General features: G+C 47.1%; 1 protein-coding gene across 2 annotated transcripts in view; it reads left to right on the top strand.

Annotated features, from left to right (window-relative positions):
• The window catches only part of LSAMP (limbic system associated membrane protein), a 316,167-nt gene that overhangs the window by 186,350 nt on the left and 105,114 nt on the right, over window positions 1–24,703 (top strand). For both annotated transcript variants that reach the window (XM_052794300.1, XM_052794298.1), the window contains exon 3: window positions 11,974–12,099. In XM_052794300.1, coding sequence (XP_052650260.1) covers window positions 11,974–12,099 — 126 coding nt within the window. The remainder of the gene's footprint in view (window positions 1–11,973; window positions 12,100–24,703) is intronic.

Raw genomic sequence — 24,703 nt, 5'->3', positions numbered from 1 at the left:
AGTGTGTAGCAGAACAATCACTGAACCCGGAGTACCAGATCTACTGAGTCCTTCACAAAGTCATTCCTCCCTTCGTTTTTTGGTAGTGTTGCTGACCCTGCTGCTAACTGTGATATTACAAGTGCTCAGACATGGATGTGCTGTTACAGCAGAGAGACGTGGCTTATGTTTTCCATGGGACTTAGTTTTTGATCCCCTGCTGTAGTGGAAGTATTTGCAGGTTTTTATTAGTGTTCTTTGTTGATCAGCAGCGGAGATCACCTCATTCCTGCTGTCTGGCCAGTAGCACTGGATTTCTGGGGTGGGGAGTATTTGCTTGCAGAACTTTAGACAAAAGTTGTCTGTAAACCTCTTGTCCCGCTCAACGTAAAGGTGCTGGTGACCTTTTCCAGGTGTAACCTCATCCTCCAGAATGAACAATGTCTACCTGTTTCTCCTCCGTTTGATACTTGCTATTCCGAAACTTCTTAGCAAATTTTGCTGCTTCTTTCTTGTAGGCACCCGCCTTTATAGCTAACCCTGGGCATCTGACAGCTGGCCTCCTCCCGGCCTCTCGGAATAATTTGGGTGGGTAATTCTGTTCGGCTCCGGTGGAAATTGAGTACCCGAGGCTCTTGTCCCCTGCATTTCTCTGCAATCCTAGCCTATAATGTGCTAATTACCTCAGTTTGCTAACACTGAGACCAGCAAAAAAATTGTCACTTTTGAAGAGGGCAGACTTGAACTCCACTAGGGGAAGAGGGACAGCCAGTGTTTTTATGTGTCTTGCTAAAGCTGCAGGCTACAAGGAATAAGCCTCATGCCTGGCAGTCTGGGAGAGATTCTCCTTTAATTGAAATGGCACCGGTAATGGGTTTACAGAGCAAAGTTCTTGGACTCCATCCCTCCCCTCCCTTGCGGTTGTCTGCACCTATACGGCACATCTTTACCACACAACAAAGCTTGGAAAAGGAAACAGCGGGAAAATTCCAGGACGTCACGGTGCTGCTGCGCGTGGCTGAACCAAAACAGAGCGTTCTCTTTTGGCAGGAAACCTTGGACAGCAGAAACTCTCCTCCCCGAGAAACCTTGGCTCTGGGTTGGTTTGTGGGAAGATCACCATAATCACATCTCAGCTCTAGCCAGCTTCTTTGTTCAAGGACGCCTTTACTTCAGGAGTACTGTATTTGTTTTTACCTCTTTTCTCCTGGATCAGACTTGGGTAGATGAGCATTTCTGACAGAACGGATTCTTTGCCTTGAACTCTTTGACTTTGCCTTCTCAGATGGCTGATGGTAACACCCTGGCCTTTAGAAAATATGCTGCTGCAGCTATCACCAAGCTCAACAATAGCTAACGGTTGAAGGTCTCACAGCTGGCATTTCACAACTGCGTGTGCTGGGGAAGGCCACCATCTGTGGATCCAGCCATAGTGACAAAACAGGAATGTGCTGAGCAGCCCAAGCTGAAAAAATGTGGAGTTGCACTTTCAGTCTTTTTCACCCTCCAAATTTGCGATTTTTTTGGACATGGGGATTTGTTTCAGGTTCATTGTTGCTTGAAATGTTTTTGGTTGGGCTTTTGGCATCAGAAGAGGCAGCTGCTCTCTGCTAAGACGTTAGTCTTCTGATTGCTGATCTGACTGCTCGGTGAAGCAGCTATGGTGGCTTGTGTTAGAGATTGTCCAGCGCTTGCTGAATTGGACAAAGTGAATCCTCTTGCTGGGGAAACAGCAGTGGTTTTTTACCAGACAGATGTCCTAGGCCACGAGCTGGAGAGTTACAGTTCAAAGGCAGTGTACAGTACTTTACCTTCTTCTCCAAATCTGTGCACTTAACGCAAGAGTGAATTTTATCCAAAGCATATAAAGGTCTGAGTATGGGATTATTAGCTTTGTTCTTTATACTTTTGACTGGAAGCAAAACCAGCATTTCCAAAATGCTATGCTAGCTTTCTGCTCCCCTAGAAACTGAAAGCAATCTTGAAAGGTGGTTACAGCAAGCTATCCCGCTCCATTTTGCTAGATTCAATGCATAAGGAAGGAAACCCTGCTAATAAAAGATGTTTTACATGTACCGCATGCATTTGAGTTGAGTGAGAGGCTTGTCACTGAGAAGCTGTCTGTCTCACTTGAAACTGAGCCAGATCCTTGGGTATGTGGCATGCACAAGACACTTAGAGCGTTGTATTTGCCACCCTGTGGCTTATCGCAGAGGCTGTGGGATAAACCATGGGCAGCCGAAGGAATCTGAGAACAGGGTTTGGAGAGAGCTGCCTTTTCTTTTCAGCCTGTATGTGGATGTCCATGAGGTGGTTCACGAAGGCCGTTCTGTTGGTTGTACTCTCTGTCCCTAATGAGCTGAACATAAGCAACAGCATAAGATCTGAAAACAAATGAACAAAAACTTTGGCGCTGTTTCTCCTGCATGTAAAGCTACGATGGACAACCTCATCTTCATCCAGAGTGGGGTGTTAGCTGAAATTAACTTCCTCCTCTGCTTGCCTAAGCAGGAAAATCCTAGTTGTCTTCCTAACGCATAGAAACCCCCTCTGAACCTGTACCTCTTGCCCTGGAATGACATAGGCTTTTCTCTGTTCTTTCTTCTCATACCTGGCCTGTGCTCCCTAGTCTACTTCCCAAAGAAAGAGTTAACAGGCAGGAGCCAAGGACTGCTGGGACTGAGTTAAAAAAACCATAATCTTGCTTTTTGCTCTCAATTGGCTAATAAAGTATCCCTGTTCTGGCTGCAACACTTCCTTGAAGCCATCGCCCATTCTTGGTGTATAAGAATTTGTCCAAAGGCTATTGACATCAAAGGAGGAGCTCCCTGGGCTCTGAATCAAGCCCTAGAAAGGCTGCATATTAGGACTCAGCTGCATACCATGTACATCCGACGCGCTTAATGTTTCTGTGAAAAAGCTTTTCTTAACAAAATTCTCAGAGATGTCTTTGGAGGACCTGGACACTAAGGACAACTTTTGTCACAGACTTTATCTTCCAGGATGGCTGATTATATCTGCAGAAGGAAAGATTTTGTATTGTTTCAGTCCCACAAGTAAATGCTTCCCAGATTTAAAAAATGGTCTAAGGGAATATATAAACACACTTGAAAAAAAGACCAAAAGCTGTGTACATCTGTAGTCCTTAAAGTGTTTGGGATTAGGCGGCATTCCAAGGGTTAATCCCTGGGGATTAGCGTGGCAAACACTTCTGTTGTTGTTTACACATGTCCTGTGAAGAAGGCCCTGTTTTCACAGCAGGCCTCTCTAGGAGGGTTAGCCATAAAGCGCTTGCAGTCAGTTTTACAAGCGGCAAGAACCAGAGCAACACGAATGGCAGATGCACAGAGTTGTCCTTTAAAGAGATGAACCGCAGATAAGTGGGTCACTGAAGTCCTGGCATAAATTTGCTATGTTAATAGAAAAGAAAAAAAAGTTTTGTAGCAAAGAACCAACGCTTCATATCCAGAGGTCCAAATACGGTGATAAGGGGATATCAGGCATATGCCTGGCTTGTGCTTTGTGCTTGCATTTACATGCTAAGCATGCAACTCAGAACCTGCTCTCCTGGGCTGCATCAGGATCCACAAATATGGGTTCACGACCTTGTGCTTGGTGGGGAGACACCAAAAAGCCAGGCGTGGGTGAAATGCTATCAGCAGTGGGTGAAGCCTGGGGCTCAGGCTTGGAGCTGGAACTGCTTTAGGGTGAAAGGCTGGCGTCTGGGTTTAAAGCTGAGGTTCTGGGCTAGGAGCAGGGCTGAGACTGCTTTTATCCCTGCCCCACAGTGTCACCTTAGTGCACTGAAAAACAAGGTTGGCGTGAGACGTAAGCTATTCTGTTTCCTCTGTTTCTCAGTCAGGAAGTGAAATAATTTCTCTCCTGAAAATTTCATGGAGACAAGTTTTAAAAAAAAATTAAATCAGTAGGAATGAGTGTAAGCAATAGACCCCAGTTCTGTCCTGACTTTTCCAACAGCTCTTGGATGGGACAGTCCAACAGGTTTACTCTCCGTGCTGCTGTCTGCTACTAAACAATGTAGTGGATGTGTTTCCCATGCAATTTTATGTGGAAAAATAGTCCAGACACTTAACTGTATATCGGATGAGGCAGCGCCTTCTTTTGGACAAAATGGTTTGGTTTGTCAGCTCTTACTCTCAAATGCGGTGAGCTCTGACACGCTACCCAGCTCGGCAAGCTGGGAGGGCTTTCCACATGGCTTTGATTTACAGTGTCCTGTCTGCTTCTCTGCTCCCAGTCAGTGCAGTACACGCAGTCCCCATCTGGATTTAAAGAATTTCCTGCGTGGCGTCTCGGTGGGTGAGGCTCAGCTGCACGGTGGGGGAAGCTCGCCAAGATGTAAGGCCCAAGCTAGCAGCCGCTGTGTCTCCTTCGGCCCAGCCTCTCTCGGCATCAGCAGCGATGCTCGGATGGAGATCGGCCACGCTGGGGCAGAGCGGTGTGGGGACACGCGTGGGTTGGGAATTGCAGATCTCTTAAGTGGTTTCCATGCTCTGGCTGAGATGGACCCTTCCCTTAAGGCCACCAGGGGTGGACATAGCAAGGTACCCCCTTTCAGACAGTAGAAAGAAGCAATTTTTACACCTTGTATAAACACCATAGTGTATTTTGAGAGGTTTTTGGTTCCCAGGGGATTAAAAAACAAAACGAAGCCTTCAACCTTTGCTGCTACTTCACCAGAAGCTTTAATGCCGAGAGAGGCACTGGCAGGGTGAAAAAAGCCGAGCAGAGCAGAAGGTCAGAAGGATGTTTCAGAGTCCACTCTCTTTAATGAAGTTCAACAACTTCACTCTCTGCCCTCCCGCCCTGGCGACAGCTTCGTCTCCCTCTGGCTGAGGCTGCGGCATGAATCAGACCGTAAAAAACACATCTTGGGTCTGATGTCGCATTTTGTCTGCAAAGTGCTTCAGAAACATTAGCGTGCCGCATCCCAAAGGGTGTCTGGATTTTACTTTGCAGCCCTCAGCTTGCTCCCTTTGCGGACCTAAGCAGCAACAAGCTGTTTCTTGTTATGGCTGTAAAGAGCTGTGATTAGCCTGCTGCACACATAAGAGGGAAATTAAACCATTTAGTTGTGTTTAGCAGCTCAGCCCCTTCTTCAGGCCCTCTCTCCCCACTAAACACTTCAACTAAACAATGACTAATGAGGCCAATTTGATGTCAATTAATTGCCCCAGGAAAGGACCTGTAATTGTGGTGAGCAAGGTGGCAGCTCTAAAGCATTCAAGGGCCATATGATGGTCAGCGTCCCCCCTGCCTCTGCCTTGGGGCTTATTAGCATCTTTGTGTTTGTTGCAAAGTGCTGTTAATTGGGAGGTGGGGACAAGGAAGTGAGAACTCTCGAGGCTAATTGATAGGCACCTGCGGAGGGCTTTAGTGGCTGCAAAGTTCCTTTGACTTTGGAGAGAAGTCCTGATGTTTTCTTTTTGCTCTGAAAGCCAGGGGCTCCTGTGGATTAGTGAGTGAAAGTCTTAATTTTCTGCAACAGGTGTGGGTCCTACTTGCCAATAGAGAGGAAGGTAAACAGGCTGCAGGAAGCAACTAATTAATGAGAATACGTGGAAGGGGTTGTGGTGACTTTCTCCATTTGTGTCGAAGGTGCCCTTCTTGGGATAAGCAGTTAGAGCACTTAAATGGAGCTTATGGGCTTTCTTAGGAATTTTCAGTACTGTTTGCTTCTGTGTCTTGGAGGGATTACATAGCTTTTGTTGTATCTTAGGTCTGTAGAGTGGGAGTAAGAGCTTTATTTTTTTTAACGTATTTTGTGACTTACTGACAAAATACCTGACTGTTAAGCAGTCTTGTAATTTCAGACTGGGGAGTAGCTGCCCCGTGGTATAAGACTGCATCTAAGGGTCTTATGCAAAGCTCTGTTTGCCCAAAGGGAGCAGTTGGACCATCTTGACTGTGAACGTCATGTGAGTGTGTTTACGGGGCTCAGAGCCATCTTCCAACGAGATCTCCACGTCCCTCTGTTCCCGTTTTTCATCCTACCATACCCGATTCGAGTTCCTAGTCCCGTGCTTCCTGCCCTTGTCTTGCAAACCCGCCCTCCTCCTGCACTGAGGTCTTGTGTGAAGCCTCATGGAAGCGGAGTGCAACCGGTGCAGGAGCCAGAAACCGCTGTCCCATGCCTGTACGTATCCCTTGCATATAAGTACCGCTTATGCTAAGCAGTGGTTGCCGTGCCTGTGCTGTGTCTAGATGCTCTGATCAAAAGGCAGGTATTTGAACTGTTTGGGAGCTGTGGCATGGCCAGTTCCAGTATAAACTACGTTAGGAAAAGACCTCTAGAAGCGTTGCTGGTTATAGCCTTCAGCAAGGGTGGCCTTGATGCTTTCTTGTTCCGTTCCCCATTGCGCTCCTGGAAAGGTACTCGGGAGCTGGCCTTCTGGATGTGAACTCGCATCTCGCAGCCACTGGGCTGACTCGTTTACTGGGAGATTAGGGGTGTAGCACCACTCCTTGCCTACTTCCTCCATAGCCTTGAATGATAAAGCTGATCCAGCCCGCCCACACAATCCCAGGTAATATCTCAGGAGGAGTTTTGAGCTCTGAAGGGTTTTGGTCATAAAAGGCAAGGATAACAACATCTGATGTTTGCGTGTTCTCTTGTTTGTGGTTTCCTTGCCGCCTCCCGTATGCGGCCCCTAGTTTGTAATGACTGCTATAGCGGGTGTTTTTGAGACACGGTAATGTTTTGTGGAAACAAATCACTTGCTTTCATCTTGAGAGCAACAGTGATTGCGCTGGGGGAGTGTGCTCTATTTTTCATGTCTCAGGCTTTCTTATTATTTAAATTAATGTGAGTTGCAGTTGTCATGAAAGTGAAGGATTGACAGCAATTAACTAGAACGGGCTTGGTGTAAGCAGGTACTGCGCAAAGCCTGTCCTACCTAGCTCCGTCACTGCGCCTTGCCTTGGTCTTGAATTCCCGTGCCAGCTCTGCCCTTGCATCCCTCCTGCCCTGCAGTCGTCGTCTCCAGCTCTCCCAGCCCAGGGTGCCCTACAGCATCTCTGCCCTTGCCCCGCTCCTGCCTTGCGGGCACGCTGCTCTTTCAGTGTGAGCTTCTCGAGGAGAATGGCTACTCGTTACTTCGGGGTTTGTTATTTACTGTCAGTGACATGTAAGATGAGACGCTGAGCTGGTATCAGGCTTGTCCTGTAGGTGTGAAACGTAGAAGAAACAAATACGTGAGTTTCAAGCCGTTCTTCTCGGAGCTCGTTTCCATCTCTCCAGAATCTCTCCCTGGCATGGGTAGGGCATCCTACCTTTCCAGGGATGGAACAGTGGGGTATTACACTGTGCTTTCTTTCACATTGGTCTCTGCTCCCCACCCCATCCAGGGGCATCCTAAGCACAGGGTAGTGGATACCCCATATTACATTTATGCTGAAAGGGAGGAAAAAATTCTGGCGATTTTCTCTTTTTCAACAGTACCAGAGAGCCTGGCAGCGCTTTCCCGTGGTCCCTGGAGCCAGAAGGGTCCAGCAGCAGCCTGGTCTCTCCTGGAGCGACAAGTTGTTAGGCTGAGTATGAAAACGCCCGCAAGCACTGTTTAGCTGTAGTGCTTCCCCTACTGTAGGTCTGCAGGCTTTGGTTTTGCCTGTGCTAATGGTTCAGAGAGGCCAGACACAAAAGAGTTTTCCAGTTGAGGGTCAACGAGAGATGGCTGGGCAAAAGGACGCTGTGACACCCAGAAGATCCTGGTCCCAGGAGGTTTTATTCTCAGCAATCCTTCTTCCAGCAGTCTGGGAACTGTGAAAACATAACACAACTCACACATGGGAAAAAATAATAAGGTCAAAGCTTCTCATTTTAAGACTGTCCTAAAAAGGTGTGTGCAAAGTAATGACAAGCGCCAAGGAGGCAATGCTAACTGTTGCTGGTGCTGACAGTTTTGGCATTTTAACATGCTGGCTTGACACCCTGAAAATTAAAAGTCTCTGACTTTTTATCTGAGTGAAATTACTGTCCACTAAGATCCAGTCATTTTTAATGCAGCTGGCTTTGGATTCTAAGCAGATGAAGCCAAACCAGGTTTTAAATTCACAGGGAAGTTATTTCCTGCCCTGTTTCCCCTCCTCTCAGCCTTTCCTTGCCCTCCGACCAAGGTGGCAGCTGAAAGGAACCAGCCATTATACGTCTAACAGGATTTCAGCCTTTGGATGCCCTTTTCTCCCTCAACTGAAAAAGTGGCATGCCAGACATGACCATCTGGACACATGCTTCTCATCTTGGGCATTTGGTCGGCATGGTCAGATCTGTTTGTATTTGCTGAGTTTACTTGAGCCTCTGCAAACTAAAATGACTTGATGGCTTTGGAAAGTGGCAGGGTACCATGTCCTAGCCGCAGCTCTGTTGCTGGTGCCCCGTAGTGGCTTTTGCTGCTCTCTCCTCAACCGTTTTGGCTGGCATTGCACCGTTCTGCTAGGACCTCAAACTGGCCTACGGCTCCATCTGCTAGTCCTGCTTGAGCTTAGTCCTTTTTGGTTTGTTCATATGGCTTTTTTCCTGATGCAGATGTTAACCCCTTGAGGTTAAGATAAAATCCCAAAATGTGGTCTAGCCACTGGTTTTACTCCTGGGCTCTGCTTACCCATGTTTGCCAGCACACCATGGAGAAGCTGTGCTGAGGACGCTCCGAAGTCACCGTCCTTGTATCCCAGAGCAGCTGGGACACAACTCTTGCAGAAATAGCAGCCTCCCTTCTTCTTTCCCAGACTAAGCCCCTCTGTCCTCTCCAGTGCATGTTGGTCTCGGATCTGCAATGCAGTATGTACTACAGGTAGCTGTGCTGCTACAGGACTGAGGTGCTCCTCCACGTCGCTTTGTTCCCTGTAGGAAGAGTGGCGGTTTGGATTTCTGCACCAGAACTTGCAGGGCTCTCCCAACCTGCAGCTCAGCTGGCAGGAGCGATGGGTCTGTCTGTCCTGAGCTGTGAGACAGGGGACTCCCCTCATCCACTGGGACAGAAAGGAGAGGGAGAAAGTGCTTCTGAGTCCTGCTGACTCCGTGCTGAGCCAGATCTCGGCATGATGCTGCAAGCCGCCTCTCTGCTTTGGTGTGCCATGAAACAATGAAGCCACAAGCATCTCTTGGACGAGGCAGGGTATTTAATTTCCCAACTGGAGTATTTCCTTTCTGCCGCCCTTTATGCAGTCTTGGGGTATTGGTTGGCAAAGGCACTTGCTTACTTTCCAAGACCACCGTGTGATTGTTGTTTTGTAGTGGCAGGCATTTGCTGTGCAGAATGGGTGTGTGATAAAGGGGGAGGAAGCACAAAATGGATCTACAGTCAGTGAAACTCTCACGTACCCCTCGACATGGTGGGATTAAATTCTTTGACAACGTCAGCGTTCTCCAACAATGTTTATTTTGTTTTGTTCTGTTGCCTCCTACGTCTTCCTACATGCGCAGACACACTGCCAATGGCTCGCAGTGAATCACCAGCGTAAAATGTAGCAGGGCTTGTGTTTGTCAGGGGATTTTGCTTTCAGAGGAGGTTGATTTTGAGAGGCTGATTTTCTGCTATGCTTTTCTTTACCCAGTATTGTGCTGCTAGGGCGGTGTCCCTACTCCGAAAGTCCTTCTCTCCAGGGAAGGGGACCCTGGTGCAGTCAACCATTCCCCAACATGCCTTGCTTTGGTTTCCTTGCCATGAGCTGACGAGCCATCAGTTGTAGCTCTTGAGCAGCAAACCAGCTTCCAAGGCCCCTTCTTCCTTCCCGGTGCCAGTTAGAGCAGGCCTCATCCTGCTGAGTTTTGCATATCTCCAGGGATGGAGTTTCCACCAACTCTCCGGGGAACCTGTTCCTGACTCCGACCTCCCCAAAGTAAATGCTTTTTCCTCATTTTGAGTCAGAATTTTCCCCAAGTTGCAGCTCATGTCTTCTGCTTTTTGCTGTTCACTCTACACCGCTGAGAAAAGCCTGCCTCTCTTCTCTGCACCCTCCCACTAGTTATTTGTAGACAACAATAAGAGCTCCCTTCAGCCTTCTCTTCTTCAGGCTGAACAGACACAGCTCTCCTAGGTTCTCCTTGTATGTCAGGTGCTGTAGCCCTCTGATCATCTCGGGAGCCCTCCAGTGGACTTGCTCCAGTATGTCAATGGCCTTCTTGTACTGGGGAGCCCAAAACTGATGTAGTGCTTCAGATGCTGTCTAACAAGCACCATTTAAAGGGATATAATCATTTCCTTCTGCTTATGGGGCTACACTCTTGCTAATACAACCTGGGATGCTTGGTCTTTGCCACAAGGGCATACTGCTAACTCACGCTGAACCTGTGGGACCCCCACATCTTCTGGACTTCTTGAGCCCGGCGCTTTCACCCTTCCAGCAAATATCAGCGTGGTTGAAATCCCTCACCAGGGACTGTGATTGTGAGACTATTTCTATCTGTCTGAAGCAGTCTTTGTCCACTGCCTCTTCTTAATCAAATGGTTGGTAGCAGATACCAACCAACAAGGGTGACACTGTGATATCCTCTGATCCTTATGCTTAGGCATAAGGAACTCCCAGCTAGTTCACTGCCCAGAGCTGGGTGCACTCCAGCCACTCCTTTGCAGAGAGCACACCTCATTCCCTCGCCTTTTCAGCCTATCTTTCCCAAAAAGCCTGTATCCTTCCTGCACAGCACTGCCAGCCCCTGTCCCTCCAAGGGGGTCCCACGGTCGTAGATGCTGAAGCGTTGCCCATGAGTTTGGGGCCTACAGAGAGGGGCTAATGAGCTGTGGGTTGTAAACAATATTCCTGTGAATCCAGCAACGCAGCTGGAAGTGGTGAGTTGCTCTCTTCAGGCTTCATTTCATTTTCCCCACCTAGCTCGTAGGCAGCTTTGCCTCAAAAGGACCATCAGCCGCTCCTGCCAAGGAGGGGGAAGGGGAGGCTGCTGTCTGTTTACTCTGTGGTAAGCAAAGCAGAAAATGATGTTGTTTCATTCCTCGCTACACACAAATTCAGAAGCTGAAAATATATATAAAAAAAATTAGAAGATTCCTTTTTAGTAAAACTCCCTCGCCACTTCCAGGGTGTGAAGCGTGGAAGCGAGACTTGGATGTGAGAGAGGAGAGATTGCAACAGCCTGGTCTGCTTGGAGGCTGATACGCTGGCACGCTCCTCACCTGGAGGTACCTGTTCAGGTCCCAGCGTGGTCACTTTGGTCCTGTGACACAAAGTCAGTTAGCTTGGAAGGCCTTTAAAGATCCTGAACGCCCGAGCCATGGCTGGTCTTGTGAATCTTTAAAGGCCCCATCATGTTTTTGGTGCTGTGCCGTGTTAGGTGCAGTCAGCCAGAAGCTACCTATTGCGGGCAGCCCACGGTGGATCCTTCTTGACTGGAAGATGTTGCAAAAACCTTCCCGCTGTCGCTGTTGGGCCTTCCCATTAGCCACGGCGCACGTCCCCGCTTCTCACCTCGTCACGGCAGTCACAACAGAAATGAGCTTAACAGCTCTCCGGTTCAATTCCTGGTGAGCATTTGGTTACGTGAGCAGCAGAGCAGGGTCCTGGCTAGCAGCATGGGTTCTGTCTGCCCATGGGAGATAGCAATAACTGATACACCCTCTGAGTCAGTGCCTTGAGGCCTGGCACCCTGCAGGAGGACGTAGAACTGCATCTGGGGCTGTTTGGAGTGTAAAAATTAGCTGGGACAGTGCTTGGAACCTGCCGACTCCTTCCGTGCAGCCTTGGGGCAGTGAGGCAAGTTCTTAGAGGTTATTTTATGAAGTCCCTCAAACCTGTCCAAACACAAAGCATCATAGTTGTAGCAAAGGCCATTTCTACCTGCAGATCCTTGAAGCAGCAGTACATATTATTCTGATATAATTTCAGAAACCCAGGTGGTAATGAGGAGCGCAGCCTGTGAGAGGAGTCTGTGGCTGCCTCTGGTTAATAGGTAGGTTAAGGAGTCAGACGGGCTACCCTCCAGAAATCTGCGTAACGAGGTCCAACTTCCTTTTGTCTTCACAGTTCCACCAAAGATCTCCAATATCTCCTCGGACATCACCGTGAATGAGGGCAGCAACGTGACCCTGGTTTGCATGGCAAATGGGCGTCCTGAGCCTGTCATCACCTGGAGACACCTCACCCCAACAGGTAAGAGACCCAACTGGACTAGAATGTGCTGTTGATTTGTGAACTGTACAGTAGTTTCCTTCTCTTCCAACATCAATAGAAAATTTCGGTAGCAATACAGGCAGCTGTAAAAAAAGTGGCAAGAATCTTAAATGCACTGCAAACTTATTTTGCAGTGTGATTTCCCAGGCACGATAACCAGGTTGTCTGAGGAAACAAATGAAATTACTTCAGTAGATGCTCTACAGAATTGGACCTGTAATTCTATTTAGCTTTGGTCTTCATCTAGTTGTCCCAATCTCTACTGCTGGTCACACACAGCACAGTGGTGGAGACAAAACACTGCTGGTGCCAGAGAGAGGGGAAAGGATTTCTATTTAGATATTACATAGAAGAGGTTCTTTCCAAAAACCATGGAATTTGCTTCCCACTGATTTGCCTTAAAAGGGAGGGGCAAACAGCGGCACAGATGATTTCATATTATTCTCCACTTCGGCAGACAGTCTTCCTGTGTCTTGTGAAGTGAGTAAAAGAAGGCGTTTTGTCTGCAAGATGAGTGAAGAGCAGGGTGCAGGCAGAATAAAGGAGAACTCACCAGCTTTGTTCTGCTATCTAACAGTGCCTTCCACGCTTGAGGACATGGCAAGCTTGGAAGGAGAGTATCCTTTCAGTAGTCAGACTCCATGAGGTTAGCAGCTTGGATTGCAAGGAAACCTTCACCCCCTAAAGATTTATCAGTAGGATGGGAACAAGAGGTAGGTTTCTCTTCCTCTGTATCATGTCCTTTGAGGAGAGAAGAACTCCTTACCTGATTTCTTTTGCCGTCAGACATTCTTTCATCTAAAATGCATGGGGAAGGCATTGATTAGCTCCATATGAATAGTCTTCTGTGATATTCCCATATATGTAAAAGGTTAAAGAGGGTTTGAGGTAGACAGAGTACAAGCTTTCTGCCTGTGCTACAAACAGTCAAGCTGTCTACTGCAATTCAGCAGCCAGAAAAAGGGAGGGCATTGCAGAAAAGAAAGTTAGAGAGAGAAAGGTAGAATGATACATTGAAAGAGAGCTCAATCCAAGGGCTGCATTCAGAAGCCCCTGGATTTGGGGCCTGTGGTTCAGATTGGATTACTCAGATTTCCTGTCCCATCCCTTCAGCCAAACCAAAGTCCTCCTGAGCTTCCCTGTATATGAAAGCCAGATATGCAGTTTGTATTTCTGGCCCATTTCTTGCAATGCTAAAAGAAGGAAGATGGGGAAAGACTGCCAGAAAGAGGTGGGAGGAGCAGAGTTGATGAGGGGAACACTACTCCTCTGTGGTATCATCTTCACTACCTGACTCTCCTCTTTTGCTATATTCAGTATTAAGCGTGACTGCGCCATTAGCATATATAGGGAAATAGATCCTATTTTTTTCACTTTTAATTATGTATGTAGAATCTTCTAGCTCTGGCATTTCTGCTTTTAAGATTTATTTCATATCAAATCTTCCATCTTGCTGCTGCATCAGTCTTTCGGTCCTCCATCTAACTCTTTCTTGTATACAAGTAGGAGATACTCCCTAGCTATTCCGTGAGCACAGCCTAACATTGTCCAAGTTAAAGGCGTTACAAGGAGGCAAGCTTAAATCTTCATGAAAACTAAGTCCTGGTATATGAGATGCATTGTTCAGAGCAGTAATAAGAAGATTCTTGTACTGACTCATCACTTTGCCTGCATGTTCGTGCTTTGTGGTTTTTTTTCCACTTGTACCACCTACTCCGTTGTATCAGACACAGACTTCTTTTCTCCCTTTTAAAAAGGCTCCTCAGAGCAAATCTTCATTCTGGCTATCCCCTCTGGTGAGCAACAGGACTGGGGAATCCCATCCCCGCTTTGATTCTAGGGTCAGTTTTCCTGGGTCTGTTTTTCAGGTTTCCAGCATGCCCCTTCACACTTTTTCTCCCATGCCTTGTGTCTCAGAGGTGTTGCCTTGTTAGCGTCCCTCCGAGCCATCTCGCCGACCCCCTTCCAATCCATCCTCAGTCCTCCCCTCTACAGTGAAGCCTGCCAAGCACCCCCTTCCTAAACGACTAGAGCCAGGGATGAAGGGCAGGCAGTCCCCAGTCTGTCACCTCCACGTCTCGCTGCTTGTTGTTCTCTCTCTTTTGCCTCATCTCAATCCATCTGTTACCTTTTATGCGTACAGAGGAACTGCTTTCAGGCAGACATCAGGTCTTTGTGCAGCATGTAGCCCAATAAGATGCTTGTCCCAAAATGGGGGACAGAAGGGCTTCTTTTAAATGTTTTCCTTGAGGTTGACAATTAATATAAGTTCCAAATCTATTCCAGAGCTGCTGCAGTTAGAAACACGTCTTGTCTTGGAATCTCCCTTTTCCAGAACTGTAAGGCATTTTGGCTCCATTTATGCTAGTTTTGAAGACATCTGTTATGCATCAAAGAGCTATTTTAGATCATTGTAAAAGTTTCTAAAATACGTCTCTCTCCTTGGATTTTTTTTGCGATTAAACTCGTGACTGCAGAACTGGAAGAATGAACATTACTGAACTTGTGTAGGAGGTTTTGAATGGACAGGTTTTGAAATTAAACCAGCATTGGGGGGCGAGAGGGCCAAATTGCTTTTTCTTTGTGCACTCTCCTCAAGGAGTTCATTAGCGAATTTGTCTGCAGTTTCTTTCTGTCATGGTTTAACCCCAGACGGCAACTAAGCCCCACACAGCCGCTCGCTCACTCCCCCCCTGGTGGGATGGGGGAGAGAATCGGAAGAGCATAAGTGAAAAATCTCGTGGGCTGAGATAAAGACAGTTTAATAGGTAAAGCAAAAGCCACACACGCAAGCAAAGCAAAACAAGGAATTCATTCACCGCTTCCCATCAGCAGGCAGGTGTTCAGCCATCTCCAGGAAAGCAGGGCTCCATCACACATAATGGTTACTGGGGAAGACAAATGACACAGCTCCGAACGTCCCCCCCCATTCCTTCTTCTTCCCCCAGCTTTACATGCTGACCATGATGTCCTATGGTCTGGAATATTCCTTTGTTCAGTTGGGGTCAGCTGTCTCGGCTGTGTCCCCTCCCAATATCTTGTGCTCCCCCCCAGCCTCCTTGGTGGTGGGATGGGGGGAGAAGCAGCAAAGGCCTTGACCCTGTGTAAGCACTGCTCAGCAGTAACGGAAACATCCCTGGGTTATCAACACTGTTTTCAGCACAAATCCAAAACACAGCCCCGTACCAGCTACTGTGAAGAAAATCAACTCTATCCCAGCCAAATCCAGCGCACTCTCAGTCATTGACTTCATCAGTGGTGTTTGTTGGCTAATTACCTGAGTTAGGACCACAGAAATGATTTAGCTCTTGTTCGCTGGGAAGTGGAAGGTACAAATGCAAAGGGAAAGCAGTGTTGCTACTTATGCAAAGGCGGCAGGGATGCATGTGATAGTTCATTTAAATGCTGCTGGGCCTCAGGAGTGATCATAGCCCACTCATCTGTCTATCTGGGAGGTTAAAAAAATTGCTTTATAAAATGCTGTATCACTTCCTTTGCTGGTCCTACACTGAGCAGTTGAACTAGGCGTTTTTCTCACATCAACTATAAGTTCCCAAGCCCTGAAGCAACCCATAGGAAAAAAACCCTCTCCTTACCCTGTGAGATAGCTAAAGTGTGGCTGTGGTTGTTGACTGTACCACTGACACCTGGGAGGAAGGCAGGTAAGGGGGAAAATACTTTAATAATTCCTATAGCCGATGACAATATAGATCAGCTTTAATTTAATGAAAGCAGGAATGATGTTCCTTGGAATGATGCAAGTCCTTGCTCTCCACCTCTGTTCCTCTTCAGGTGACTCACTGATTGGGTTTTGACAGAGCAGGTGAAGAGAGTCAGCCAGACCCTTTTCTTTTTTTATCTGACAGGCCGTTATGCTGTAGGCAACCTGGTCTAACTAGTTGTGGATAGTTAATAGGCATTGCCTGGGAGCACAAACAGCTTCATTAGGTCTTCTCCAGCCAGCAGAGCTCTCTTCTGGGTTCACTGACCTGCAGCTTCCAGCAGCAGGCCAGCACCTCCCTGCTCATAGTCAGATTCTTCTCCTGTGATTCAGGACGCAGCTGCAGGCTTATTAAGCCTGCCTTGCCCTATGACTTTTGCCATCCCAGTTTGTGATGGTAAGCCATGGAAAAGACCGTAGCAGCCCTCTGAACTGGATTTGGCAGGAAACTCTGATTTGTTCAGTTAAGTGGGGATGAGTATTGATGGTTTTGTATACAGACTACATGAGTTAGCAGTTGTCAGCATTAGAAATATTTCACTAGGGGATATGCTATAGGCTCTCATCTCTTGAAAGGGACGAACCCCAGATTGTCCCCTCTGTGACTTTGTACAAAGAGTGGGTGTTATCCTGTTGTTTTCTTCTCCTTAATATTAACTCATAACCAACGTGATCCATGGCCCACGAAGGTATAGATTATTTTTTCCTCACTGAATGCAGTCACATCAAATTTCCAGCAGTTGTACCACAGCCTGGACAAGGTCCTAGCACAGGGCCACGTATCATTCATCACACTGACACATTCTGTGTGGGCTACCACAGGCAGCCTACCCGTCTGTGGCCGGTTATATTAGGAGGTGCTCTGTTTTCCCTGTACCGTGCACCAAGATAACAACAAACACAGCCAAGAAAAGAATCCAGTAAGATAGTTTAGAGATGGTAGGCAATGCCTGCTTTTGAGCTCATCTTAGTTTTACTTCACATCTTTCCTGACTTACGTTTAGTCAAGCTAATGTGACTTCTCCCTACCCATAAGCTGCTGGGATCACAGTCCAGAGGCTTTATCATTTATCATTCTTCATCTCTCCATCTTATTCAGAGCCATGTTAGGTGCCTGCTTGACTGAAAAAGAGCTTCCTGGGAAAAATAAAGATTCATGTATGTTCATAATCTTACCAATAAACTCCCTCTCAATGGAAACCCAAGAGAGTGGCCTCTTGTGAATTGGGTTAGCAGCCATATGAACATGGACAGTTGTCGCAAGGTCTTTGCCTTACCAGAGATCTCGCTGCCAATCCTTTTGTCCTGGATGGGCAGACAAACACAGAAGAAAAAGGCAGCTCCTGTGCTGAGGAGCTTATACTCAAGGTAACAGGAACAGTCCCATTCATGTTTCTGCTCCTTTCCTGCATGGCATCAGTGGTTGAAACCTTCCCGAGGGCCTTGCTTGTGGGCGCTGTCGCAAGTGCCGTCGGTTTGGTACCCGTGTGCGGTGGCAGCCTCAGAGGTGGCGGCAGGGAGACAAAGCTGTATCGAGCTCTATGGGGCTCAGCTCAAGGTTGAACAATTGAGGCGTTTACTGGTTGTGCATAACCAGCTGAGGAGCAGACAATTCAGTTTTCCCAGAGCAGCTACAGAGTGTGATACCTGTATAAAACCACCAGGTATCTCGTTCCTGATCCAACTTCCCCGGCCTCAGCCCAGCAATGCCGTTTGATAGAGAAGAGAACAGTCTGGATTCTCCCAAATTCCACCTGACAGTCTAAAGATACCCACTTTGTCTCAGAAAAGGAGCTTCGTTGTTACAGTGGTAATCACAGCATAAAAACCAGTCTAGAGCAAAGCAGATAAGTATTGATTGCAACACCCAAGTTTCATGTCACAGCATAAAATGAAAGGAGATGGGATGGCTTGTCAAATATGCCAGTCTGATTCTCCCTAGAGGGTGCTAGAAATTCTCATTGAGTCTTAGAGAATTTACCATAGCCTGGGAAGTTTAGAAGGGATAGAGAATACAGAAGAGTGCCTGTATGCTCTGTGTAATTGAGATGGTATAATATAATATGTTTATAAACAGCTGTAGAAGTCATTGCCATGGAAAGTTATTTAAAGACGAGAACTTGGCAAGACTCAAACAGTTTGTGTGTTCCTGAGGATAATGTGAGCAAATCTGGATATTCTTGTTATTCACAACAAAAACATTGAAAAGGATGTTAAACTTCATGCTTTGGGGCTCAGTTACTAGAGATCGCGATGAGACCTAAACTGAAAGAGACAGATTATCTCACACCCCCGCTCACTCGCCTATCTTCCTTCAGTGCACGCCGGTCCCCTTGTAGGGTTGAACATGAGGGAAGCAGAGAGCTCTCTGAAGGCATGAGATTTAAGAAGGCCATATCCTTCACATGGGCAACTTTGGTCATTGTTCCGTGTTTGTTTGCTTCTCATTGCTAAGTCTAAAGCCTTGCTGCTGCACTTTGTGTTGCGCAGGAGAAGCCAGTTTATGCCCAAAGAAGATAACAAACAGAAAACCCTCAGCCAGAGTCACCACAAGTCAACCTTGTAGGCACTAAGTAGTGATGAGTGGGAAGGGGATTTTCTGGTTATCTAAACCATTTGGATTTAGCCCGCCTCTCTGCTGCACCCTTTAAAACTTCAGTAAAACAGTTGTGAAGAGAAGGAGGAATGTTGTTTTAGGGGGGTTGGGGGGGCCTGTGTGTTTGGTGGGTTTTTTGTGATGTTATTGTGCCAGCTCTTCTCATGTCACAACCTTCTACCCCTCTAACTGCCTTTGCCTGATCAGGAAATTTAAGACTTACACGGTACTTGTTTGACCCTGCATTTTAGGATGTTGGGGGCAACTGATGATTTTTTAACCAGGTCTCTTTTTTCCTCCTTTTTCTTTTTTTTCTTGCATCCTCAAAATACTCTCTGGCGAAAATGTGGTCTCATCTTCCACAGAGACCTCTCACTTTGACTCTTACACACTCCCAGTTTGTTTTAGGACTCTTTCTGAGATGTCTTTTTCTCTTTTGGTCTAGTCTTCATCTTACCCTACACTATAGGGGGAAAAAAAAAAAAGAAAAAGAAAAATATGCTGGCTCACAAAGAGCTTGGGAAACAAGCCAAAGTTTCAACTTTTTCAGGGCTTCTCCATAAGGCATCCAAAGTTGTTTCAACCTCTATTTGCTTCCCACTTGTGCTGGCTCTGCATTTTTTACTTTTTTGGAAGTCCCTTCTTCTTAGTGCATGGCCCACAAGCAGGAGCTCCCCTGCCCCCTTCCTCACCTATAATAAACTTAAGTCCTGAACGTGCTCTCTCCCCAGCACACTGGAGGGCTTTGATTTCATCCTTCTGTGCCCAGAGACACATACACTACACAGTGATCCCTCCTATTCTAATAGTGCCCCGTTCGGTTGCCGTGGTCCGATGCTGTTTCAGTACAAACACTGTTGATGCATGAAACATTCGTTTTCTTAACAGCTTTGTCCCGTGGCAGAGAGGGAGAGCGAGGCCTCACAAGTATTTTCGCATTTCAGGGGAACAGGCAAATAAGGCTGCTATGAGGAGGGAATTTGCCCTGCTGCCTTCAGCAGTGGTTGGAGGGGAACATCTGGAGTCTTCTGGTCAGTGCTTGGCTGCTCCCCCCCGGCAAGATTTTCTGTGCTGTTGCTGGGAAGACGGGGCAGTTGCGTACCAAGTTAGTGGCCTTCCTGCCACATAGAAATGCTGCTTTTTACGGCAAGTGGGAGTCTGGCAGAGTTGCCTCCATTTTTCCTTCTCCCAGATGGGTACCACTTCTAGTCAGCCATGGTGTTAAGAGGCTTTTCCATGGCGTTTTAAAGGCTGAGCTGGTTTGTGTCCATATGAAAACTTTCATCCACCTACAGAAGAGCAGCATTTTTCTAGTTCACTGCATGCTGTAATATTGCTGTCTGTGCAGTGCTGTACAGTCACTACCTCTGCCCTCAAGGCTAGTGCTTCTCAATGGGGACATTCTTGTTTAGCAGGGACATTCAGGAATAACTAGCTTCTTTCTCTCCCCTCCTTCCATGAGCTAGTCTTGAAGGATCCCAGAAGGCTGGGGGTAGGAGTGAAAACTGAGCACCCCAGAAGATGAAGATTCAAAATCTTCCGTAATTAATGATGACAGGAAAAGGAATTGCCGTACACTACCATAAGTAGGATCTCAGACCAACCTTTGGTAAGGTTACTGAACCTTACTAAATTCTCCATCGTTCTTACCAGCACAAACCCATTGAAATCAAGGGACTTTTCTGTCACAACTAGGACAAAAAGAGGAAAGGTCTGCTGCCTACCCTGCCTAGCATGGTAGATGCTGTCCATCTTGCCCTCCTTCCGTACCAGCCTGCCTTGTGCTCCAAACCTGCCATCGAGCACTCTTATATCCTACCTATAAGTAGGCAACTACAGCAAAACACATTGTCTGGAGAGAATGTTATTGAGTGCAAGACACTGACGGGGTGTGTGTGTTATCGTGTCTCCCTCTAGTGATCTGAACTCACAAGTCTGCTTTGGGTCTCTTGTGCTTGGTGCTACTCATTTGGTGACAGAGCTTCTCTGGGTTCACAGGGGCAAAGGGCTGATATTTTAGGACTGGGTCCCATTTCCCCTGCCATCTGGAGGTCATTCATATTCCTCACTGGCAGCTCCATGTTTACAGCCGTAGTTTGCATCTGAAAATTTAAATGTGCTTGTAAAGATACAGAGAGGTTGAGTGTGAATTAAAGAGAGAAAAAATTCACAGCGTTTTAAATTTAATACTTTCAATTCAAACATCCTTAAGAAGAAAATGGAGAGGCTGCATTTTTTTTTTCCCCTTGTAGCTGTAATCTATAAGTACTTTCACTTTAGGCAAGCATATTTCTCACTCTCTCTTCACAGTAGGAGAGAGATACACTAATAAAAGGGGAAAGTTAAGGTAGTAGCTTATAGCTGTTTCCTGCATTTTTTTTTCATTTAAAGAGAGAGACTTCACCATTTTTGTTATTATGCTGTTTTGTGGCTTCAGCTGATCTCAATGGCCTCACTGACTTCAGTGCCTGATATATTCTGCACTGAAGCCAGAGCTACTGTCTCCTCTCGTCTGAGGACCCCAGTGAGGGTGGATGACAGCATCTACTGCAGCACACGGCTCCTGCCAGGACAGTGATGTCTAGAGGGAGTTTCCCGCACAGCCCCAAAGCCATCACCCCTTCTAGCTTCTCCTGCACAATCATCTGACTGTCTCTTGCCTCTGCCTCCACCCCCATGCCAATCCCCCTGATGAAGCCGCTTGGCTTATCTATCCCAGCTGTAGTGATAGCTGGAAAATAGTGAGAGAGAGAGAGAGAGAGAGAATGGAGGGTTGCCAGGAGAAGCAGGATTACTTGCAAGAATCTCCTGTACAGAGATAGACCTAGGGCAAAGAAAAAGCCAGCTTTGGGGGCAAGACATCCTGAACCTGCTTGCCATGACAACCACAGCAAGGTCAGGTGTCGCTCAGCCTCCTGCAGCGTGGAGCTTTTCTCCCAGGTCTGAATACAGTTGTAGTGGAAGTGGGAGTCTCCCACCTGAAGGCAGTGAAGCTATTTTGGTAATGCAAGGCTGCAACAGGCCCTGGCATTGTGAACACTTGTGCTCTTCTTCCTTCCTCAGACTTGCTTCTGAGCATTTCGGAAATGTGTCTTCAGAACATCCCTCCCTTTCTTGTCTGAAGAAAAACATGAGAGACTGAAAACACCAGGGTTTTTTTGGGGGGGGGGGAAGTGCGTGTACAAAAGTGTTGTTCTTATTTCTTCTTCAGTTACTACTTCTTTCTGAACAGCCCCTAAAAAATATGACTCTTCTCATGTACTCTGTATTTTTTCATGCACCGGCTGAACAAATCATCCTTTCTCGTAAACTCGCAATGAGTGCCCACCGCAGTGTTACTGCGGCACGGGAGCAAAGCAGGCAGCAGCAGAGAGGCTGGGAGGGGGTGGTGAGTGCGAGCCCATCCAGGGAAGCAAGAGCTGCTGTCTGATACAGCCTTCGAAGTTCACGCCCAGTTTGGGGTGACTTGAGCCATTTGAAGGATGAGCGTATCCTGCCAAAGGATCGGCACAAGCTGCGAGGAAGAAAAATGTAACGCAGTTAATGATGGTCTGGGAAAGGCATTGATCGTGAGAGATTTCAGTTGTCGTCGTGTTAACTGAGGGCTGTGGCAGATCAGAGGGGTCATGGAGGGAGGACAGGACCGTATCCGTGGCACGCTTTACCGGGCAGCCCCTGGAGCCCACATCTTGTGTCTCAGGAAAGGCACTAGTGGGAGATGACCCAGCTGCAGTCTGGGGTAGGCAGAGGGAAGAGCAATGCAGCCTGTCAGGGGGTCCCTGGGCTCCTCAGAAGGGTGCCTGCGGGTCGCTGCCCTGTTGCACGTACCTGGCTGAGAACTGCTGGCAGGGTCATCTTAGTACATGTACCGTAACAGTCAGGATACGTCATTGCCACCATCCTTACCTGCTGTGCAGCTTGTAGATCTGTAAAAGCCACATAAGTATGCAGGTGCACGCTGCTGTATGCATTATTTGTGAGCGTTTTACTATGTGTTCATTTGTATGTTCACCATGCTGGTGTCTGTGCATGCATTTTGCTGCACAGGTAAGCTTTTTGATGTTTACCAGCATTATGCACCAACCTCAAAGGCTTGCATTTCCTTAATGGTAGAATTATGAAACATAGCGGTAAGCATGAAAAATAAAAGCAGAGGAGAAGACAGACAGTATCCCGAGTCATATTGTACCTGCCACCCTTTGACTGTGGGGCATGGATCTGTACAGCTGTCGAAAGCCTGTCTGTACAGCCTGAACTACAGCTGCATGAAGGAGACGGAGAATAAGTATTTTTAGTGTCAATCGTGATAAGAGACAAAATTTCAGAAATTCCCTGAACTGCAGAAGCTCAGATCAGGCTCCAAACTTTGCAACTCCAGCCTCTGTCTGACATACTCACTGGTATCTACTGCATTTATCTCTGCTGTACTTGGGCATCTTCCAAGCAAATAAATAATTGGTTCCTACTTCTGTCTCCCCTTCTGCCCAAGGGCCTTAAAGTTAATTTGTGCTGACTGTTAGTCTTTGGGTAGAGGCTTCTATTGTAAAAGGAAGTCGGGGCATATATAGATAGATGGTCCTTGCACTGTGAAATTGTAAGTGGCCCCATCTCCTGCGGGGAGATCTACAACCACTTGACTGCTGTGAGGAGGATTCCTTGTCGCCCTTGGGAGCTTGCCAGGGGATGATACAGGTGGAGATGGGAAGGCCGCGTTCCCTAGATGTTCCTTCAGCAAGCCCCAGCTCAAAAGCCTGGAGCTGCACGTACCAGAACTTGGGTGAAATACGGGCACATGGAGAGGCAAGTCACTCCAAATGAGAGGCCACCTTGTGCCTCAGGAGATGCCAGGATGGGTCTCGGAGTCCATGCGCAGAGCAGAGGCTGTAAGGGACTTGGGGACAAAGAAAAGTCACATTTGCCATGCAGCATCTCCTCTGTGAGACCCAGGAAGGATGAGGGAAGGAGACTGTTAACTCGAACAGACAAAAGTAATTAGAGGAGTAAAATAATAGATTAATGAGCAGCCAGCGTCAGGGGAACTTATTAATTATCAGTAGAGGATTTCCTTGAATGCGCAGGTTGGCTGAGGGCATGCAAGATAGTAACCAAAACTCTAGTCCTGTCTAAGGAAGCTGCTAGGGAATTAGTGGCACTGGGTGTCTGGAGAACGACAGCAGAGGTTGAGTTAAATGCTTCCTTTGAATCGCATGTTATGTGTGGCTCAGGTAACGGCTGGGGAGGAGGGGATCTGGAGATGCTAGATTGTATCTAACTGATGTTAATAATGGCTCGATAAAAATGCTCTGATAAGAACACATTAAAGTTGCACAGTTAAGCACTCGCAAGCCAGGTAAGGTGAGATTTAAGGTTACAAATGCAACCTTAACTCTTCTCCTGCTGAGTGTACCTTAGCAGGCAGCCTCTAATTAAGGGGCATCAGGCTATTTCTCAAGTAATACATCAGAACATTGGTTAATGCTCTCTTCAGCTTTGGACAGGTACACACAGGGTCTTGTAATATTGTGGTTTTCTCTGTGTGTGCCTGGTGAAACACAGAGTCCATTTTAATTATGGCACTGAGAATACTGTATTAGTTGTACTTGACCCAAACACGGTGGTTTAGGCACAGGGTCCATTTAGACCGTTTAGATACAGGGCAACCCACCATCTGTTCTCTCAGGTCACCATTTCACGTGTCAGAACGCAATAGGCGTGGAAGATGTTGACGTTAGCTGCAAGTAGTGTCGAGTATGGGGTTTTCCTTTCTAAGGACTGATTTCGACTCCTTTAGCTCAACATACTGTGTTTTTTGCCTAGTTGCCTTTCTGAAGCATTCCTGACTGCGCACAGGGTGAGATGTTACTCTGTTCCATCAGACTGCGCCATAAAATATGCCTTTCTTCTGTCACCCAGGAGGTAACTGTTCACGTATCAATGTATTTTCCTTTTAGCACTCCTACATTTACAACTTTCAGTCTCATTGCACGTACAACGGTTGCGATATAATGGGGAAGAGAGAAAATGTAAAGGGCAAATCTGTTCTTGGGGAACATTGCAGAAGTGAACAGATTCAAGGGGTTTAAACCACACATCGTAGATCTGACATCCGTCCTTGATTGTAATGCTGAGTCGTTAGCCCGCCCATTGAACACAAAGTCCTTTGAGGGGAAACCATCCCTTCTGCTGTATAAGTCCTTGAGTAAAAACCTCTGTCCTTCCCTGCATACCCTTGGTGCAGTAGTCTTAGATTTCTCACAAGCCTCCAT

This window comes from Harpia harpyja, chromosome 8 (assembly GCF_026419915.1).
Source record: "Harpia harpyja isolate bHarHar1 chromosome 8, bHarHar1 primary haplotype, whole genome shotgun sequence".
In the NCBI taxonomy this organism is placed as follows: Eukaryota; Metazoa; Chordata; class Aves; order Accipitriformes; family Accipitridae; genus Harpia; species Harpia harpyja.
Note: the sequence above shows the minus strand (reverse complement) of the source record. Positions and strands in the feature narration are given on the sequence as shown.